The following is an 18,308-nucleotide window of genomic DNA, read 5'->3' on the forward strand; positions in this document are numbered from 1 at the left end:
GCCTCCAAATCCCTCTGAGACCTTGTTGCACAAAACACCAGTGGGAGGCAGGATCTCTCAGCATCTGAAGGAATGGCGGGGCATTACCTCAGATGCTTGGGCACTGGAAACAGTAGATCAAGGTTACTGTCTCCCCTTCCAAAAAAGGCCTTAGAATCATCCACCGGGAGCCAACTCTGTAAAAACTCCAGACCCGCTCCTATTGCAGGAAATTTTAACCCTGCTAGAGAAAGCTGCCATAGAACAGGTACCTGTAGCGGAGAGGAACAGGGGTTGGTACTCCCCATATTTTCTCATCCCCAAAAAGGACAGAGGACTGAGACCCATCTTGGACGTAAGGAACTTGTTCAAGTTCCTCAGGAAGGACAAGTTCAAGATGGTCACTCTTTCTCAGATCCTTCAGGCTCTCCAACTCCAAGATTGGTTGGTATCATTGGATCTTCAGGATGCTTACTTTCATGTGCCAATCCATCCAAAGCACAGAAAGTGCCTGAGGTTCGCGATTGGCAACTCTCATTATCGGTTTCGGGTTCTGCCATTCGGGTTGACCTCTGCCCCGAGGGTTTTCACCAAACTGTTGGCGGGTGTGGCAGCGAGTCTCAGGAGAGGGTGTATTCACATCTACCCCTACCTGGACGACCGGTTGATCAGAGCAAGTTCTCCAAAACAAGCTCTGGAACATCTTTCGATCACTTGACACTTTCTCCACAAATTGGGCCTCTTCCTCAATTTCAAGAAGTCCCATATGATACCATCCCAAAAGCTCCAGTTTATCGGAGTAGTCTTGGATACTTCCTCGGGAAAAGCCTCGCCTCCCGAAGTGAGAGCTCTCCACATCCAGCAGATGGTAACGAAGTTCCAGAATGCCCAACGTCTACCGGCCTTTGATTTTCTCAGGTTGCTCGGCCTCATGGCATCCTGCATTTTCCTAGTGCCAGAGGCCAGGCTGAGAATGAGATCCCTTCAATGGGCACTCAGAACTCAGTGGTCCCAGTTCTCAGGGAATATGTCGGATCTTTTGCAAGTTCCGAGCGCAGTTGCTCAGGATCTTCTATGGTGGGCTTGCAACGACAACATTCTTAAGGGAGAATCTTTTTGGCAACCATATCCGGAGATAACAGTAGTGACGGACACCTCACTCACGGGGTGGGGAGCACACACCAACGATCTGACAATCAGCGGTTGTTGGTCTCCGTCAGAGTCCAAACTACACATCAACCTTTTGGAGCTGAGGGCAATCAGACAAGCGCTGAAGGCCTTTCTGCCCTCTGTACATGGAAAGAATGGCCTGATAATGACGGACAACACGGTGGCCATGTACTACCTCAACAAAAGAGGAGGAGTAGGGTCACTACCACCGTGCAGAGAGGCAATGCAACTATGGTTCTGGGCAATACGAGAAGGAATCTCTCTATCGGCAATTCACCAAGCCGGAGAGAAGAACACGGCGGCAGACGCTCTGAGCAGGCAGAGCACGGTCTCTCGAGTGGGAGCTGGCTCAGGAAGTCCTTCTGGAGATCTTTGCCCTTTGGGGAACCCCTCAAGTGGATATGTTCGCCACCGCGATCAACAGGAAGCGCGATCAGTACTGCTCAAGGGAATTTCCTCAAAGAGGAGGTCTGGGAGACGCATTCGTAGTGGAGTGGAAGTTTCCACTGCTGTACGTGTTTCCCCCCCAGTCCCCGTGATTCCTCAAGTAATCAGGAGGTTGAGAAAGTTCAGGAAAACCATGATCCTAATTGCCCCGGATTGGGCCAGCACGACGTGGTACCCGGACCTTCTAGACATGTCTATCTGCCCTCCAATACGTCTTCCACAAAGAGAGGATCTTCTCTCGCAAGAGGAAGGTCGGGTTCTCCATCCAGAGGTCAAGACACTCAACCTTCACGCATGGTTTCTGAGAGGTTGAGATACAAGGATTGGGATCTTCCGGATGACGTAATGGAAGTCTTGCTTTCGGCCAGAAGGCTAGCAACAAAATCTTTGTACCGATGTCGCTGGAACAGGTTTAGTAACTGGTGCAAAGATAAGGATGTGGACCCTTTTCAATGTGGCACTCCAGTAGTGCTCTCTTTTCTATTACATCTAGCCAATCTGGGGCTCCAGATAGGAACAATCAAAGGATACCTTGCTGCACTGTCCATTTTCAAGCGCACCTCGGAAGAGGTTTCATATTTCAAAATACCATTAATCATTCAATTCTTAAAAGGGCTTACTAACGTATACCCTCCAGTACCTTTTCATGTCCCAACTTGGGATTTAAATTTAGTACTAACATTTTTGACTTGAATACCTTTTGAGCCTCTGCACTCCTGTCCATTGAGGCTTCTAAAACTCGAACTGTCCTTCTTGAGGCCCTATCATCGGCCCGCATGGTTAGTGAACTTCAGGCTCCCTCATGTAAACCACCATATACTGTTTTTTTTAACCTTCCTTTTTACCAAAGGTAGTTTCGGACTTCCATTTGTCACAAAAAATACCAACATTTTGTGGTCCTCATTTGGGCAAGGAAGAGGAGAGACTGCATAGACTAGATCCCAAGAGGGCTCTTAGTTTTTACATCTCGAGTATGTCTAAATTACAACAAGATGACCAAGTGTTTGTGGGTTATACTGGTCATAAACTGGGCTCATCAGTAACAAAACAAACCATATCCCGCTGGATCATTTTGCCCATAATTGAATGCTACAGATTGGTGGGAAAAGACCCACCAGATGGGCTTTGAGCCCATTCTACAAGGGGAATGGCTACTTCTGCGGCTCTAAAGAGGGGAGTCCCGGCAGCAGATATTTGTTCAGCTGCAACTTGGAAAACAATGCATACTTTTATCAAGCATTATTGCTTGGCTACTGCCTCCTCCAATGAGGGGTTATTTGCCAAGGCAGTTCTGCATTCGGTCCATGAAAACTGTAATTAGTACTCCCACCTCCAAAATTGCCACTGCTATGGGAGTCTATCATAAGATTAGGAATACGTGGGAGGACACAATCCATTCGAAGAACAAGTTACTTACCAACTGTAACGTTCTTTCGACTGGATGTTCCTCCCACGTATTCCTCATCGACGCTCCCATCCTACCCCGCAGTACAGTTTACGTTTTCTTACACTTTCCTCTCACGAAGAATGTATCTGTCATGGGGCACGCCTGGGTGTTCCTCCTATATGTTCATCGAAAAAACAGAACTGAAGCAACGGGCGCGGCTCGAGCCATTTATACCATCGGTGACGTCGACAGAGTATTGAGTCTGTTGAGGGACAATCGACGCCATGACCTCGAGCACAGCGCCCTCTGCCGAGAAGTTTTTTCCCAAGCAGCGAAGCTGGAGATAACGATTTATCATAAGATGAGGAATACGTGGGAGGAACATCCAGTCAAAAGAATGTTTCAGTTGATAAGTAACTTGTTCTTCTAATATGTTTGTTCTTTTTTTCCAGGGCTTGTACATGGTCAAGTGTCCTAAGGATGGTTCCACACTTGATGGTGCCTCAGCAAAGCTTGAGAATGGAATTGATAAGTAATATATCCAGGAGCAAACTGTGAATTTATTATCGAACAGAAAATTCAGTTGAGTGTGGCTAGCTATGTTTATGGCACTCTTAAGATGTAGTGTGTTGAGATTAGCTGCAAGGGAGGTTGTGATGGGATTGTCTTCTTTCTCAAGCTAGATGTTACTAGTATTTAAGGTGGATGAAGGGCATGGAGGGGGAGGGAGCTTAGGTAGGGTAGAGGTAAGGAAGGGTGACTGGTGAGGGTGGGGAGAGTGGGTGGTAGAAGTGTCATGGATGGAAAGGGGTTATGGTACGAGTGGTTGTATGGCAAAAAAGGGAGGGGTAGTGTGCTAAGTGGGAAAGCGAGACTAGTTAAAAGTAACATTTCTGAACGGAAAATAAAATCTTTTGTAAGTCCTGGTCTAGACCATTCTGGTAGCCTTGTGGATTTGTTTAGCCATTATGCTCGCATGGCTGTAAGCTCCAAACTCCACTCAGTGTTCCAGTGCTTTAATGGAAGATCAGTAGTAATTATCCTAGGATTTTAGGTGACTGGTGCCATTTTGTCTGAGCTGGTGATGTTAGTATAATACAGATAGCCAACCTGATGCATTGCTGATGGTGGTCGTGAGTGGGTAGCGACACTGGTCATGTGACAGAGGAATGTACTGTGTTTGTGAAACATGGTTTACCACACTGCCATTTTGTTTGTAGAGCATAAACTCAATGCAGGGTGTCGGGTATCAGCCAGTCAGCAGGAGCTGCCACTGGGGAACTGGAAGCAAGTGCACACCGCACTGCAAATACAACCTATGAGATGCACACTTTACATTTCGGCCATTCTGTATGATCTATTATGTTTAAATGTGTATTAGAGATGTCCTAATTCTTATTGGCATTCTCAAACACTCCAAGGTAATGTTACATATGGATGATTTGTAAGGCAACGGTTGGCCTCTGGAGCCAAAAGTAGCCCCTGGTAGCTATTGGTTTTATGCTAACCAGGCTCTCCTATGCTAGAAGCAGGAGCTAAATTGCTCCAAGCAATGTCGAACCCTGCATGTGCGTGTTTCCCAAACTCTTTGATTACTGCAAAGCGGTTAACAGGTCACAGTTCTTTTCTGTGGATTGCAGGGCTCGGGGCTGCTCCTCTTCCCGGTGCCCAATATGTAGCATCAGTCAGCAGGCAGTCCCCCAGTGCTAATGGTGACTCCTCAGCTGGTAGCCACAGTTTGCGCTTAGGGTTGTGACATTAGCAGAGCTCAAAAGTTTATTGGACCACACCTGGGGCAAGAAAGGACAGGCTTACTATTATCACTGTTGACCGAGGAAACATGTGCAATACTGCAGCACTCACGATTGACCCACATATTAGATATGGTGAAAAGCATAAAAAAAACAAATTATATTTAGTAAACCAACAAATTGTATTTCTACGGATTCATACCACAAGCATTGCCCTTTGCCATGTCAACCAGATATTCATGTTCGCAGCTCCCTTCCTATACTGTAGCAATTGCTTTGGCCTTATGGCGGTGCTAGCGCCACTAAACGTGGCACAACTGAAATAGAAGCACAGGAGGAAGGTTTGAGGTGGTAGTGCAGTATATCCGGGTGGGGGAGGAATATGAGCGAGAGAGAGATGCTCTGCTGCCATATGCATGTTCCCTTTGTGCTCTGGTTGATGTAAAAGTGGGAGGTTGGCTTAATTATTGGGCAAACTGAGGTTAAATGCTGATGTCTGAAGGTGTATATTTGTTGTGTGCAAGTGACTCGGTATGTATAAAAAAAATGAATGTAGCGCAAGGCATCAATTAGTTTTCAAAAATTGATTAGCAGAGTTTGCGAATTCATATTTTCTTGATTAGTCAACCAACCCATTTGATTAGCAATTTTGTACTAATGTTTTTAATGCCACCAGAAGATACTTGTACCCAAGATATAAAATGGGCAACAATACGCAGTTTTGTATACCCTCAAAGTAAGACATTAGTGAGATAAGTCAGGCCTTGCAAATTTTCTGTAAAATGGTGCATGTCACCACAGACCCTCTTTAGTTTGGCAGGCTGCTGCCACCCAAAGGCCAGCTATGCACAGTGAAACTTTTATCTGACATTTACTGGAAACAAAGTGAAGTTTAAATTAAAGTTTTCAACGTCTTCTGCAAATGGTACTGTCCCTTCTTAAAATCTACTCGACTATGCGAGTGGGCGAAAATACTTTGTGAGCCCTGGATGAGTGTCTGTAAAAAGGTTAGCTGCATGAATGCATACAAATAAAGAGATAAGATAAAACGGCTCTTAAAACAGTTTGGCCAGCTCTCTACTGCAGGTGCAAATATATAATGCAATCATAATCGTAGAGCAAAGTGAGCTCTGGAGGACAACTACAGTGTACAGTTTTGCAGTAGGTCTGTAGATGGACAGACTGGCTGAAACTATTGATTGCTGCTTTAAGTAAATATCAAGTTAGCTTTGTGTATTAATTATGTAAAAGACTAAGCAGAGTGGATGGCATAGCAGGCAGGGAACTGGGCAAACTAGGCACAATATTGTAGTTTGTAGCCTTCTCACTTTTGGGTAGCGGGTATAAACCAACATGACAAGATAGAATGTCAATGAATATGGTATCAGCTCCTGGGTTGAGCACCAGTTGTAAGCAGCAGGCCACAGGACTAGGTTTGCTGTCAAAGCATTTGGCCGTGTGGTCAGGAACATTAAAAGGGTCCACTCGTCAATATGATACATCGTCCCCAATCAAATGAAATCTAGTTGGCACTGAGATTTAGATACACTTCACTGTAAAGCATGGAGACAATAGTGTTTTACCGTAGCAATACTATAATTATGCATTATGTAACCTATTACATTTTTTTTAAAAGGAATTGAAAGCATTAAAAAAAAATAACACCTACTTGTCTTTGGCAGACAGGATACAGTTAGCTTAATAACAGTATTATCCCGATTATTTCTGGTTTGCAATTATTTGAAAAATAAAATATGCATAGCACTCCCACACAGGCTTTTTGGCACATGAGTGAAAGGGGTGATTGTTGCTGCACTCTCTCTCTCTCTCCATTAGCCCCTTTTGAACTTGCAGTGAACAAAGAAAAGAGGGTGGAGAGTGCTCTGAAGGCAAGAGAGGAATGCAGGCCGAGCTGTGCTTTCATTGAACAGGGTACCTGAAATGGGTAACTTTGCTACACAAGTGCCAATTTAATTAGCAAACCTACAGAATTGCATAGCAAATTGATCCGCAACATGGCTTGTTTTATGCATTGTAGCGGTTCGAAGTTACTGGAGGTCTTGGTGGGTGATTTGGAACGTCCTTTCTTTTCAATCGTGCTCCCCTTTTACCTTCTCTCACTGGTACAACCTTGGGCTACCGTAATTGTGAGGAGATTAAATGTCTTGTAGCACCCCGGATAGTGTTGATAACTTTTGGGACTGTGTAGTGACTTGTCCCAGAGGAGAGCTCGCTGTAGGGACGGCTTGAGGCAAATCCCTATGTAGTGTCATTATTCGGGCACTAGGAGATTCAATATCTGCAGTCCTGTTGTGAAATCCATGTATGATGCATAAAAATTGCAGTGGGAGATCTGATTTTATAAAAATAAAATAAATTGACCATAAAACTACACTGGGACCCCTTAGGAGCAGAGCTGCAGCAGGGTTGAATTCAGTTCTGAGAGGCAGCCCCACCCATGTGAGATTGCCTGGTTGGTAGGTGTGATACCCTTCTCCAGTGGGTTGTGTTGCCGAAGGTAGCATCTTGGTATACTTGTCTTGCCCATTTTGTAGTGCTGAAAGATGGAAAGTAGTTTGGTGTCTATTTATGCTCTTGGAATGTTATTCCATAATGGCGGTTCCTTGGGCCCTATATTCTCTTGCTAAAGTAAATTACAATGTGGTTATTTACTTCGACAATACGCTATTGTTTTTTTAAATTAATGGGGTCGGAGGAGGGGTTCTCGACCTATATCCCCTTCCCGACATACATTTTTCCACTTTAAAAAAAAAAAATATATGTATATGTGTTTGTGTGTGTGTATATATATATATATATATATATATATAGCCCCAAAGTAATTTTCTTTAATTAAATTGTCACGTAATTTACTTTGACAAAAAAAATAGGACACCGGTTTCTTAATGTGTAGATTAGTGCAGGGGTAAAAATGTCATCTGGAAGATGCTAACCGGGCCTAAACCTCTCTCTGCCCTGCCCCCTCTCTATTGTCCGCATACATTCAGAACCCCATTTCTTGCTCGCTAAGAGTAAATCCTCACTTGCCATTGGCTAGTGGTGAGGACACATTTTGAGGCTCGCTCGATATGATTCGGTTCACTGGCTGTGTGCTGTTATAATGGTGGCACATAGCTATGCAAGCCTGCGAGTCCAGTAACATTGAGAGCAGAGGGTGTTTCTCGTGTGGATTGCCAAGTTGGCTTGATATCTTTAGCTTCTGCTGTTGTAGTGGTGCCCGTTTGGTGTGTAGTCCAATTGGAACTTAATCATGGCCCCCTGGTAGGTTTACGCTGTGTCAAAGTTGGTTTACGCTGTGTCAAAAAGGCTGGTCCTTAGTGTTTACCAGAACACAAAGTGTTTGTGGATTGTGCAAATTCCATTTTGGCTGTAACTTGCATATTTTCTCTGTTGATCCTCTTGTTTGTTTGATGTATCATAGGGTCTTAAGGGTAAAGCTGTTGCTGGAGCTCAAGAGTTTTATTTGTCGGCATGGGATGAATTTCACTCTGCATTTCAGAGTTCTTTAAAAATGTATTCTTTTCTTCACTGAGATCTTAGAGCTAGTGCAATGTTCCCACCTGTCGAGTTTGAGTAGTAGTCTTATGGCTGTGTTCTGAATCCATTGTTATTTCTTAGCGCAGTGATTAGGAATGCCTAGAAAGGCTGTTGGCCTTCTGTCAAGGCCAGGAATATGATGGCTAAGCTTATAAGTGGATAAGTGAAGAAGGGTGTTCCTCCCGAAGGAGGTAAGTGGTAGAAGTATTTCTTAACCTCTGTGTTCATGGTTTGAGGGTTTGTGCCCTGTCCATCAAAGGTCTTTCTGTGATTCATGCTTTCCTTTGAATGCTTTCAAGATGTCTAGGAATATGAAAGCAGAGGTGATTATTTTGCATTCGTGTTGATCTTTAGGCCAAGCCTCAATGTGTGCACTTTGGCTAGAGATTGGCAAAGAATAGACTCTTGGTGAGCAGAAATAGTATGCTGCGTGGAAGTGTAGAACTGAGGTGAAGAGTGACATTTTATGCTTGGCTAGCAGCTTGTAACATTTTACACCTGTTTAAGCTATCCTAGATGGGTCATACCCTTATTTCTGTTCATCTTATTGGTCTTTAGACAAGAAAACTAGGTTTCCCGGATTTTTGCTGGGAATGGTATGTTTGATAGACTGGGGTCAGTTGGCAAGCCTGCGCTGCTTTCCTTCCCCGGGTCTGGAGGATTCCACTTTGGTGATTCATTTGGTTTTGGTTAAACAAGGGAGTTGATGTGCGTTGGGAGGGATTTGGGCTTTCCCAATGGTAGTGCTGCTTCTGTTCCTTGGCAGATAATCTTGACTTGCTTTTCAAAACGGCCAGTGGTGAAATTTCATAGTTTTGGGCATGCTGTCAGCCTTTTGCTGTAGGAGTTAGAATGGCCCATCTTATTTATGGTTTTGAATATCTTTCTGTGGGTGAGCTTCAGTTTGGATGTGTTCAGTTTAGTTTCTTTGGCTTTACCGTGTTGGATCTGTCATTGACATGCTGTCTTGTTCGCTCCATGATTGTTTCACTTAAGAGTTTTTTTTTTCTTTTCTTAATGGTTTGGGATGAACAATCTTCTTTTTATTTTATTTTTATTTTTTCTCTTTTGATTACATGGTTTCATAGTTGTTGGGATGTCTAGAGGATACATGATCCAACTGTGTGCTGTGTCTGTGTTCCTCTTGGAGCCTGTGATATGGTGCTGCTCTTCATAACCAGGATATTATATATATTTATATATATATTAGCAGAAAAGAGGAAAAAGTGAACTGCACTCTCCGTGGCCGATTAAAAGGCCATAGTCAATGAAGACAAAAGGGCACAGCTCACAATAAAGTATAGGTCTGAAAAAATGTAATATGTCATAATAAAAAAACAAGTAAAGAATACGGCTGGAAGGCAGTAGCAAAAACAGAGGCAGGACGCCCGTGAGCGCGACCCACACACAGCCCGTTTCACACTCAGCTGAGTGCTTGATCACATGAAGAGACAGAGGACCGGAGCACATTAGTAGTTTGTCAAGTGTAGTCCTTTCGCTATTTCAATGGAGCTCAATGGGTGCCTGGAAAAATGGAATAAGCAGCTGCCATGATGGAATAGAAAGGCACAGATAATCGGCAATGTGAGCCAGAAGGCACAACAGTGATTAATGCACTGGACGCATGTCATGTCAAAGTGTACATGACGTGTAATCTGAACCACACATTCCATGCCAGGCAAACCCATGGTTCCATAGTTCCACCAATATAATTTACAATATTGATAAAAAACATAAATCATAATATGTATACAGTAGAATGAATGGTATTGCCGCCCACAATTAGCAAAGCTGAAAGAAACCCATCTATGAGATTGAATAGAAATATAAATGCACCGTATCACAACCCCATATTGGAAGAGGAACATATCACAAATATGTAGATCATGGCTAGACATAGGTATGGCTTTCTAATACCAATGCGATGAAAATAAAGTGCAAGTGCAAACAATTGTAACAGCAAAATGATGTGCAGAAATGCAAGGCCAAGGTGACGATATCAACATATGTAAAAATGCAGACTGCAACATTCTGACAAATGGAATAAAGTGCAAGCAATTGTAGCAGCATAATAAGGCGCATATGTAAAGGACAAGGTTGCGATATAAACATGCAGGAAACAACATTCTGGCCCCAGTTAAAGATGGAATAAAGTGCAAGTGCGCATAGCAGCATAATAGTGTGCAAATATTCCGGGCCAAAATGACAGAATCTGAAATTGCAAAGTATCTCCGTTATTAAAAAAGTATATAGCAACTTCGAAGTGTGCAAACTTGCAAAGCCAGAATGGCAGCATTGACACATATGAAATCACACGGTCCATGGTTAGCCAGAAAAAAAGAGGGGATATAAAGAATGCCCATGGTCATAATTCTAACATGGGCTGGGGGAAACAAGGGATAAGAAATGTAGAGGGAAGATGGAAGCAACTATTAGTACAAGTGTACAAATCAAAAAGGGGCAACTGGAAAACAGCGTAGAAGAGCATGTGGAACTGCAAAGATTAGAAAGGCAAAAGGACTACAAGAAAATAATAGGAAAAAACAATAAAAGGCTCTGGTCGTGCTACAGCAGCTAAAAATATTAGACGGGGATAAGTCTATATATATATAATATATATATACCTTTTTTTTTGTTTTACGTCCGCCGCGCCCCCCCCCCCCCCCATGAGATTCCAATTTCTCCTTGTGATATGGTTATTTGAATTGGGACCTTGCAAGCAGGTGCACTGATCACCACGGGTACTATGCGGTGGTCTCACCACAGTACATGGATTGATGGGGTTGTAGGAATTAAGCTGGCGTATGCAGAAAATTGTATACAAAGTATGCCTGCCTGATTCTGTTGCCACTTTCACCTTTTGTCCATGGTGAGACTAGTCCTTTTTTTGGAGCACCTGGTTGAATTTTCTCCTGCAAACCAGATGTTGAAATATTTTGTGAAAGAGATGCCTTTGTATTGGCAGGAATGATATATTTGTTAAACAGTTTTGAGGGTAAGTGGATGAAGAGTGAATTAGTCTGGGATATTAGTATGTGCCGTTATAGTGCTGCTATGCCACTGATTATCTGTGTATGCACCAAAGTGATTCCTCCTTTTTACCTTCCCAGTTGGTATGCAGGAGGTTGACATTGTTTTGCAGTACATCTTTTTCTGGCTGTGAATCCCTTCCCTAATCAGGCATATGGTCCTGTGGGTGGTTCCCTTAACATCACTGTGCATCCTTGTCCTCTGTTTCTGTTCCTTATTGGACCTGGGGGTATGATGAGACTTTTCTTCTTTGTCTGGTTCCTCTGTGAACTGTTTTGGTAGGTGACTTACTAGGTTGAGTTCTTCTAGCAAGTGTTTGCCTGCCAGGCCGCAGGATAGTTTGTGTGGCTTGTGTGGCGTGCAAGTCCTTTGTGATAAGGGTATGTTTTTTTGTTTCATTGATTCTGGTTGTGTCTTGTGATCCGGTTTGTTGTAGTGAGAAATCTGGCCCATTCTGGCGTGTGTGTAGAACCTCGTTATGGAGCATGTGGACCTTATTACTCTTCCCTCTTTGGGCTGTGTCTGTAAGTTGAAAGGTAATGCGAAATATAGTGTTTCAAATTTGGCAGTCGGTTGAGGACTGCTGTCTGTTTTCCTTGAGCAGTGTTTGGTGTTAAGCAGTTGTCATCAGTGATACCCTATTCATTTTTTTTATAGCACTTTACAAAATGTATGTAGTCAGTAAAATAATGATGGGCCAGAAATCATCAGCACCCTGGCACTGCCCAGGCCCGGAATACAGAAAAGATGGATCAGCTTAGTGTCTCTACCGGCCTTCACCATGACTCCTCCAGACGCAGACCCAAGGTAGGAATAAAACGGGCACAGCCAGCCCGAAAAGAGTTAAAGCTTTTCACACCCACAATTTGAAAATCAAGGACAAGGAAGGATGGTCAATTAACTTAGACAACAGGTGCAACCTTTATGGAGGAAAAATCGAGCACAATGGGCAAACCTGTAGGAAGTCTGGGAGAATCTTTGGGTGCCAAGGGAACCCAGCCGCACCAAGAAGCCCTGGAAAGAATAAGGAAACGCACCTTGCACAGCAGTCAGCAGTTCTGCATCAACACTGCCATTGCTCTAGTCTTCAGCAAAGTTGTTGCAGCTAGACTCCTCCCCTTCCTCTGCCTTCTAGGGTCATTGATCTCGCAGTGTACATTTACTATAGTGTTTTTCTTAGCACTTGATAGTTCAATTCCGACTGTCTTTCTTAGGATAACTCTATAATTGCAGTGGACTATTCAACTCGTGGGGCTCTTAGTATTTTCAAAAATCTAGAGGTGCCTAGGACCGGCTAACCATAAGGGAGGACCGAAGTAAGACTCTAGGGAGAGGCAAAGTGGTGGAGCACTTGGGCAACAGCGATTTTAACCTAGTGCGACACCTGGGTGTGTGCTTCCTGTCAGCTACTTGGTGAAACAGCGACCCAACTAGGATCAACATCTCAATGGGATACCAGGCAGCAATTTACAGAGGGAAACCTGGGAGATCGAGCTTAACACCTAGGAGTTGGATCACGGAGCCGGGATTGAAGGTTTTGATGAGCAGGAGCTAAATTCAGCTATTAGGTATTTAGCATCACTTGGTAAGCAGGAGCTACCCCAGAGGAACTAGTAACTACCACTGTCGCATCATGAAATCTGAGTATAAGGGTGAGTAGTAGTGAAACGACTTGCTCAGCCGTAACTGCTACAAACCAACAGTGATTCCAATCATAAAGTTAAAACTTTAACAGTTAAGAGCCATTTCTCCTTTTGTGGTAACCTGGGCAGAGGAGAAGGATGATGCCAGTGCGGGGTGTGACTGTGATTCAGTAGCCACACAAACTGCAAAGTATAACAGTCCGAAATAAAGGGAATGTTAATCACGGTTCTTTAAAAAATAGTTCTACTTTAATTAAATTTACCGTCTGCAAGAATAACTAAATGGAAAAATGCTGTACAAAACCCACTCCTGTGGAAAGGACAGAGGATATGTGAAGAAAGAAAGATGCAGCATTTCTTTGTCCAGTCAATCTTGTTGTACTAGGCTTCGATTTGTTGTGCGATTGGATTGAACTGAGTTTGGCTGTGGCAAGTAATATTTTGGGCCTAGTAGCGAGCTGATGTTGAGTCTGTTCGAAAGGCTGCATTTAAGCGATGTTTGTTGGAGCGCTCACCTGGATTGAAGAGCTGTGTAGTAATCGCTGGGTAGGGTCGATGTGTGACACTCCAGTGGTTCGAGTCAAAGGACTGTTATGTTTTGAAGTGGTAATCTTGATGTGCCAGTGTGTGGTCTGAAGACGAGCCCTGTCGAGTTGTTTGGTAACTGCTGTTTTGAGTCGGAGTGAAACTCCAGCAAGTTGAGTCCACCGATGAGCGTTTGATTCGAGAAGGTGACTGGCTCTGCAAGGACATAATGCAGCATTGAGCTGGTTCCAAGTTGCTAGCACTGTTCGAAAGTTTGGTTCGAAAAGCAGCACCAGCACGTCCCTTTTTGCTTTGATGACCGTAACATGGTTCGATACGGTAGAACAGGGGCCTTGGTTGATCTGGTCGTTATAGCTGCTGTGGTATTTGTTGCTGCTGTGAGACCCACTCCAAGGGCTTTTAAGATAGGATGATTCAGTTCAGGGTCTGCTCTCCCAGCCTGGGGAGGTTTGGTATAGAGTGGCAGGTGTAGTCCACACAAGAGTCAACCCAAATGCCTTGGACTGCTCCTTCTCCTCAGTTATTGAGTACTTTGGGATTTCTGAACATTCCCAAAAGAGGTCTAAATGAATAGTTCCTCAGGTGTTTGTCCACGAGTGAATCAGTGAAGTAGTGGGATACCCCTGTTTGTAAAGGAAAATTACAGGTGATTGAACTTGGAGAAGTGGACTTTGCACTCTGACATCATACCGACAGTTCTTTGTGTTTAAGGAAGGGGAGAGAACCGGAAGGAAATCTAGAGCGAACAAGATGGTTGAATTTTCCTCCAGTTGGTCGGAGCTCCCCTGTCTACACTAACACCACCCCCTTCCCTTGCCAATAGAAGCATTAAAGGCCCAATTGGTATCAGCACCCTGGTGCGAGACTAGTCCTTTTGGAATAGATATGGACTTTGATTCCTGTTTTCCTTGCTGGCCCATGCTGGGGAGGCGTGCTCACTGGAGAGAGGTTTTGCCCAAATTCACAAAGCATCATGAGGGGCATAGCCATCCAGTCCCCCGACTGTCATTTGGCAGGGTCTGGCTGTCTGACCAGAATACACACAACCCTTCCACAGCTGAGCTGGGCTCACAGTGCAATATGAGAGATGCTAGCCACCATACCCTAACTCCTGTACGGCTTAAATTGAAAGTTTACAACTGCCACCAGGATAAGGACTCTCCTAGTTACGTAGTTTGGGAACAGAGGTGCATATCATAAATGCAGCCTCTGTGCTGAAATAACTTGCTTATCGAAGCTGGCGTCAAATGGGCCCCTGCAACCCACCCCTAAAGCTGCTCTGTCCTCGGGCACCTGCAACCCACCCTAAGCCTGCTCTGTCCTCCTGGAGATCAAGCTACTGATCCAGCAGGGCACGTGTGTACATGATGCTTTTGACATGGAGCTTATGAAAGAAAGATCTGGTTAGCATTTCGCTTTTTTTAAGATGGAATTTCCCACATTTTATGAATGAACAAAAAAAAGCCAGGGCTTCTACACCCTTCCCAGATGGACATGCCACGCAAGTACCCATCCTATTGCAAATGCAACTTCCACATGAGATGCACAGTGTAACAGTTTGTCCTTTAAAAGGATTGTTGTGCGTAACGCTCCTTTCTCCATCATATGATCCTGTATGGATTCACATGCTCATTTCCTGTGGTCATGCTGGGAATCCTTTGTAATATTAGGCAGTTTCGCTTTAAAGCCAAGAACTGCTTATACCTTATACAGTCTATTGCTATCATTTTGGGTCAAGATGGGAGACCTCAAAAGACATTTGTTGTCCTAGGCTCCACCCCTAGGTTGGAGCACACAAGAGGTGTACAGCGGATGTTCACAGTCCTACAGAGGGGGAACTCAACATTGACGTGGAGCATCCTCCAGAATGCAGGCGACCAAACGGGCCTGACCAGGTCCAGAGCCCAGCTCCCCACTTCAGCTCTGCAGTGAGGGGCAGTCTTGTCGCAGTTTGTCAGTTAGTGGCGCAACATCTCCACCGACAAGTGGGTGCTCAGCATTGTCCAGCAGCAGGGTCCCGCCCTCGAATTCCTGGACAAGTGCCCCTACATTCATCCCATCATGAGAAAGGAAGACCACCTGCCTCTACTCTTGCAAGAGGTTTGTGCATTGCTACGAAAAGTGGTAATTTTTTTTTTTGCTATAGCTGACATTTAGCAACTTTACAATACATTTTATATTTAAAACAGTTAAAAATAAGATAAAATAGAAAATAAAGAGGAATAGAAGAGAAAGTTAGAAAAAAATAAGAATATAATAATGCATTTCACCTCTACAACAATAAAAAAAGCACTATTTAGTTACATCATATATTCTATCTACATTAACCTATACTGATTTGTTTAAATGAGTGAAATAATGAGTGCAGGTTATAATAATGCATTCAAGTTTCATTTAATTTCAATGCTTGAAGAAACCCAATTGCTCCAATCCTTATTCGCATAAGGAAGCCACGATGTATCGTTAACCACATAAAGTCGGAATCTACCTCTCCATGTCCTTCCAAGTATGCTTTAGATATCGTATTCTCTTGTCAAGTAAAACAGGACATTCACACAGTAAATGTTTTAATGTCTCTTTGTGATGGTAATTTACAAAATCTACAGATATTCTCTGATTGAGCAATGGTTTTACGTTTGGCCAAAACGTCCCTCGTTGGCCACAAATTCAATCATAACCGTGAAAATTCCACTCTGGGATTAACCGCAGGATACTTCAGAATATAAGCTTCAGACACCAAATCTTTTACATTGGAATGGGTTTTCAGAGAAATCACGATAGGTCTTGCATTTAGTTACGGTTTGACACCAATCCCATTGAAAGAGTTTGGTTTTGACTCTATGGATTTTTAAGCAAAACCAGTAATGTTACCTATTTTTGCCGTGGTCTGAGTGACCAATCTGCGCCATTTGGAGATGCATTCATCTTTAGAAGAGAATATGTAATGGGCCAGAACTCCTATGACCATAGTTGACTGTAATGCGAGGATGCATTTCCTAAAAAGGGCTATCACTTGCCATAGATAACGTGCATATAGTGATGTTAAGCCAAGTTCATGTTTAATCCAAGCTATCGAACACAGTTTAGTAAGTGTAGAATTTGTCGCCAATATTTGTCCTCCATAACTGACAATCCTTTTTCTGAAATAATAGGTTTGGTTTCAGTGGCATATAGGAGAATGGGTGTAATTTTTTGTAGGTAATATGTAATGTCAGGTGGTGTTGTGAATTTCCCATACTTAGCTTGGATAATCACTGCATGAGATAAACTGGTATCTAATTTGTTTTTAGGGTTTGAATGTACTGTACGTCATCACAGTAATCCGCAAAGTTAACTCCTAAATGGGTATAATAATGAAGACACTCTAGTTCTTTCCCCTTAAGGGACCATCTGTAGTTTTTACTCCGGCGTTTTTTATTCATATTGCACTTCATCACTTTCGTTTTGTCCAAGTTTTATAGTTAGTTGTCTTGGACATAAACCACTAATGCATCTAATAACCTTTGAAGTCCCTGGGGTGTTTTGGACATTACAAAAAGGGGTAATAGAGACTGTGCCAAAAAACCTCTGGCACTCCAGATACTACTTGGTGAGAAAGAAGTCTGGGATGAGGGGGACTCAACAAGTTTATAAAGTCCCAGAGGTACCAGATGGTCCCGTTATAGCAGCACATGCTCTAACAACTGGAGCACAGGGACTTCATGGCCTCCCTAAACCTAGAGGATGCCTACTTTTAGGGCTCCAGGTAAGATTTTGAGGTGAGAGTAGTTGACTCTCTATTTTTAAACTTTGAGAGTAAATGTGATTTCAAGAGTAAAAATGACTTTTCTCCGTTGCAAGAGTAAAATATATGCGACATAGTCGATGTGTCAAAAACTATGGAAATCATTACCATGTGGCAGCATTCTGCATTATGACAGAATACACCTTTCATTATTTCTCGAAGGTCTGGCCATTTGCTCTCTCCTGTATATATTTAAATGTTGAAAACACAAAAAACTTGCCAATTTCATAGTAAAGCAAACATGAATGGTATTGTGCGTTTTGAGGTTCGACAGCAGAATTGTCTTTGATGTTCCTCATTTCCTGGAGCTATTGCTACCTAATGGTCTGCTAATGTTATGATGCAACAGTGCAGAGAGGCAAAAAGTCTGTGCTAAATTCTATGCCTAATCTCATGGCCAAATGGTTATTTATATAGCTCTTTTGGATATGCGCTGGACACAGCATATTTATCACAATTATCACCAAACCAAAGTCGGTAGTCCTTTATAGACCTTGAAAGCATGAAAGGCTGAGTTGGCCTTGCCGGGATTCAAACCTGCAAACTACAGATCACGCATAGATCGCAGCAACGAGCACTCAACTGGCTGAGTTTTCTCATTGGCTAACCTCCTTTAGAGGCCAGTAAACTGAGCAGTGACTGAGGTATAATAATCACAGTGCCTAGATGTTAGACAAACTATGTATGAAGCATAACGTTTAATACCAATCTGGCTTATTACAGGAACAGGTTTTGATGAGTTTCTATTTCAATTACGCATGTTACTTTAATTTGTCTGTTTTTGAACCGCGCTTGCACTTCCTGGAGAGTCAGGTTTTGGGTGTTTTAGTTGTAGTGTGGAAGATTTGAGAGGCTAGAACACCCGTGATTGGTTTATGGACAATCACTCAACCTTGAGCAAAGACTCTGCTGCCACTGGCCATTTATAGTAATGTACCCCATTGTCTGCAAGGTTGATCGGATGTGAAGTAGACCGTGCATATATTTAACACACTATTTTTATAATTGGTGTG

At 43.2% G+C, this 18,308-nt stretch overlaps 1 protein-coding gene across 5 annotated transcripts in view; it reads left to right on the top strand.

Moving 5' to 3' along the window:
• LOC138467840 (protein-L-isoaspartate(D-aspartate) O-methyltransferase) overlaps positions 1–18,308 on the top strand; it is a 735,278-nt gene that overhangs the window by 38,359 nt on the left and 678,611 nt on the right. Inside the window, exon 2 of one of the 5 annotated variants that reach the window (XM_069608121.1) lies at positions 3,436–3,515. The exons of the other annotated variants lie outside the window; for them this stretch is intronic. Coding sequence (XP_069464222.1) covers positions 3,464–3,515 — 52 coding nt within the window. The 5' untranslated portion in view covers positions 3,436–3,463. The remainder of the gene's footprint in view (positions 1–3,435; positions 3,516–18,308) is intronic. 5 annotated transcript variants of the gene reach the window in all.

The sequence above is a fragment of the Ambystoma mexicanum genome, chromosome 4q (assembly GCF_040938575.1).
Source record: "Ambystoma mexicanum isolate Mex_15411 chromosome 4q, UKY_AmexF1_1, whole genome shotgun sequence".
NCBI lineage: Eukaryota > Metazoa > Chordata > Amphibia > Caudata > Ambystomatidae > Ambystoma > Ambystoma mexicanum.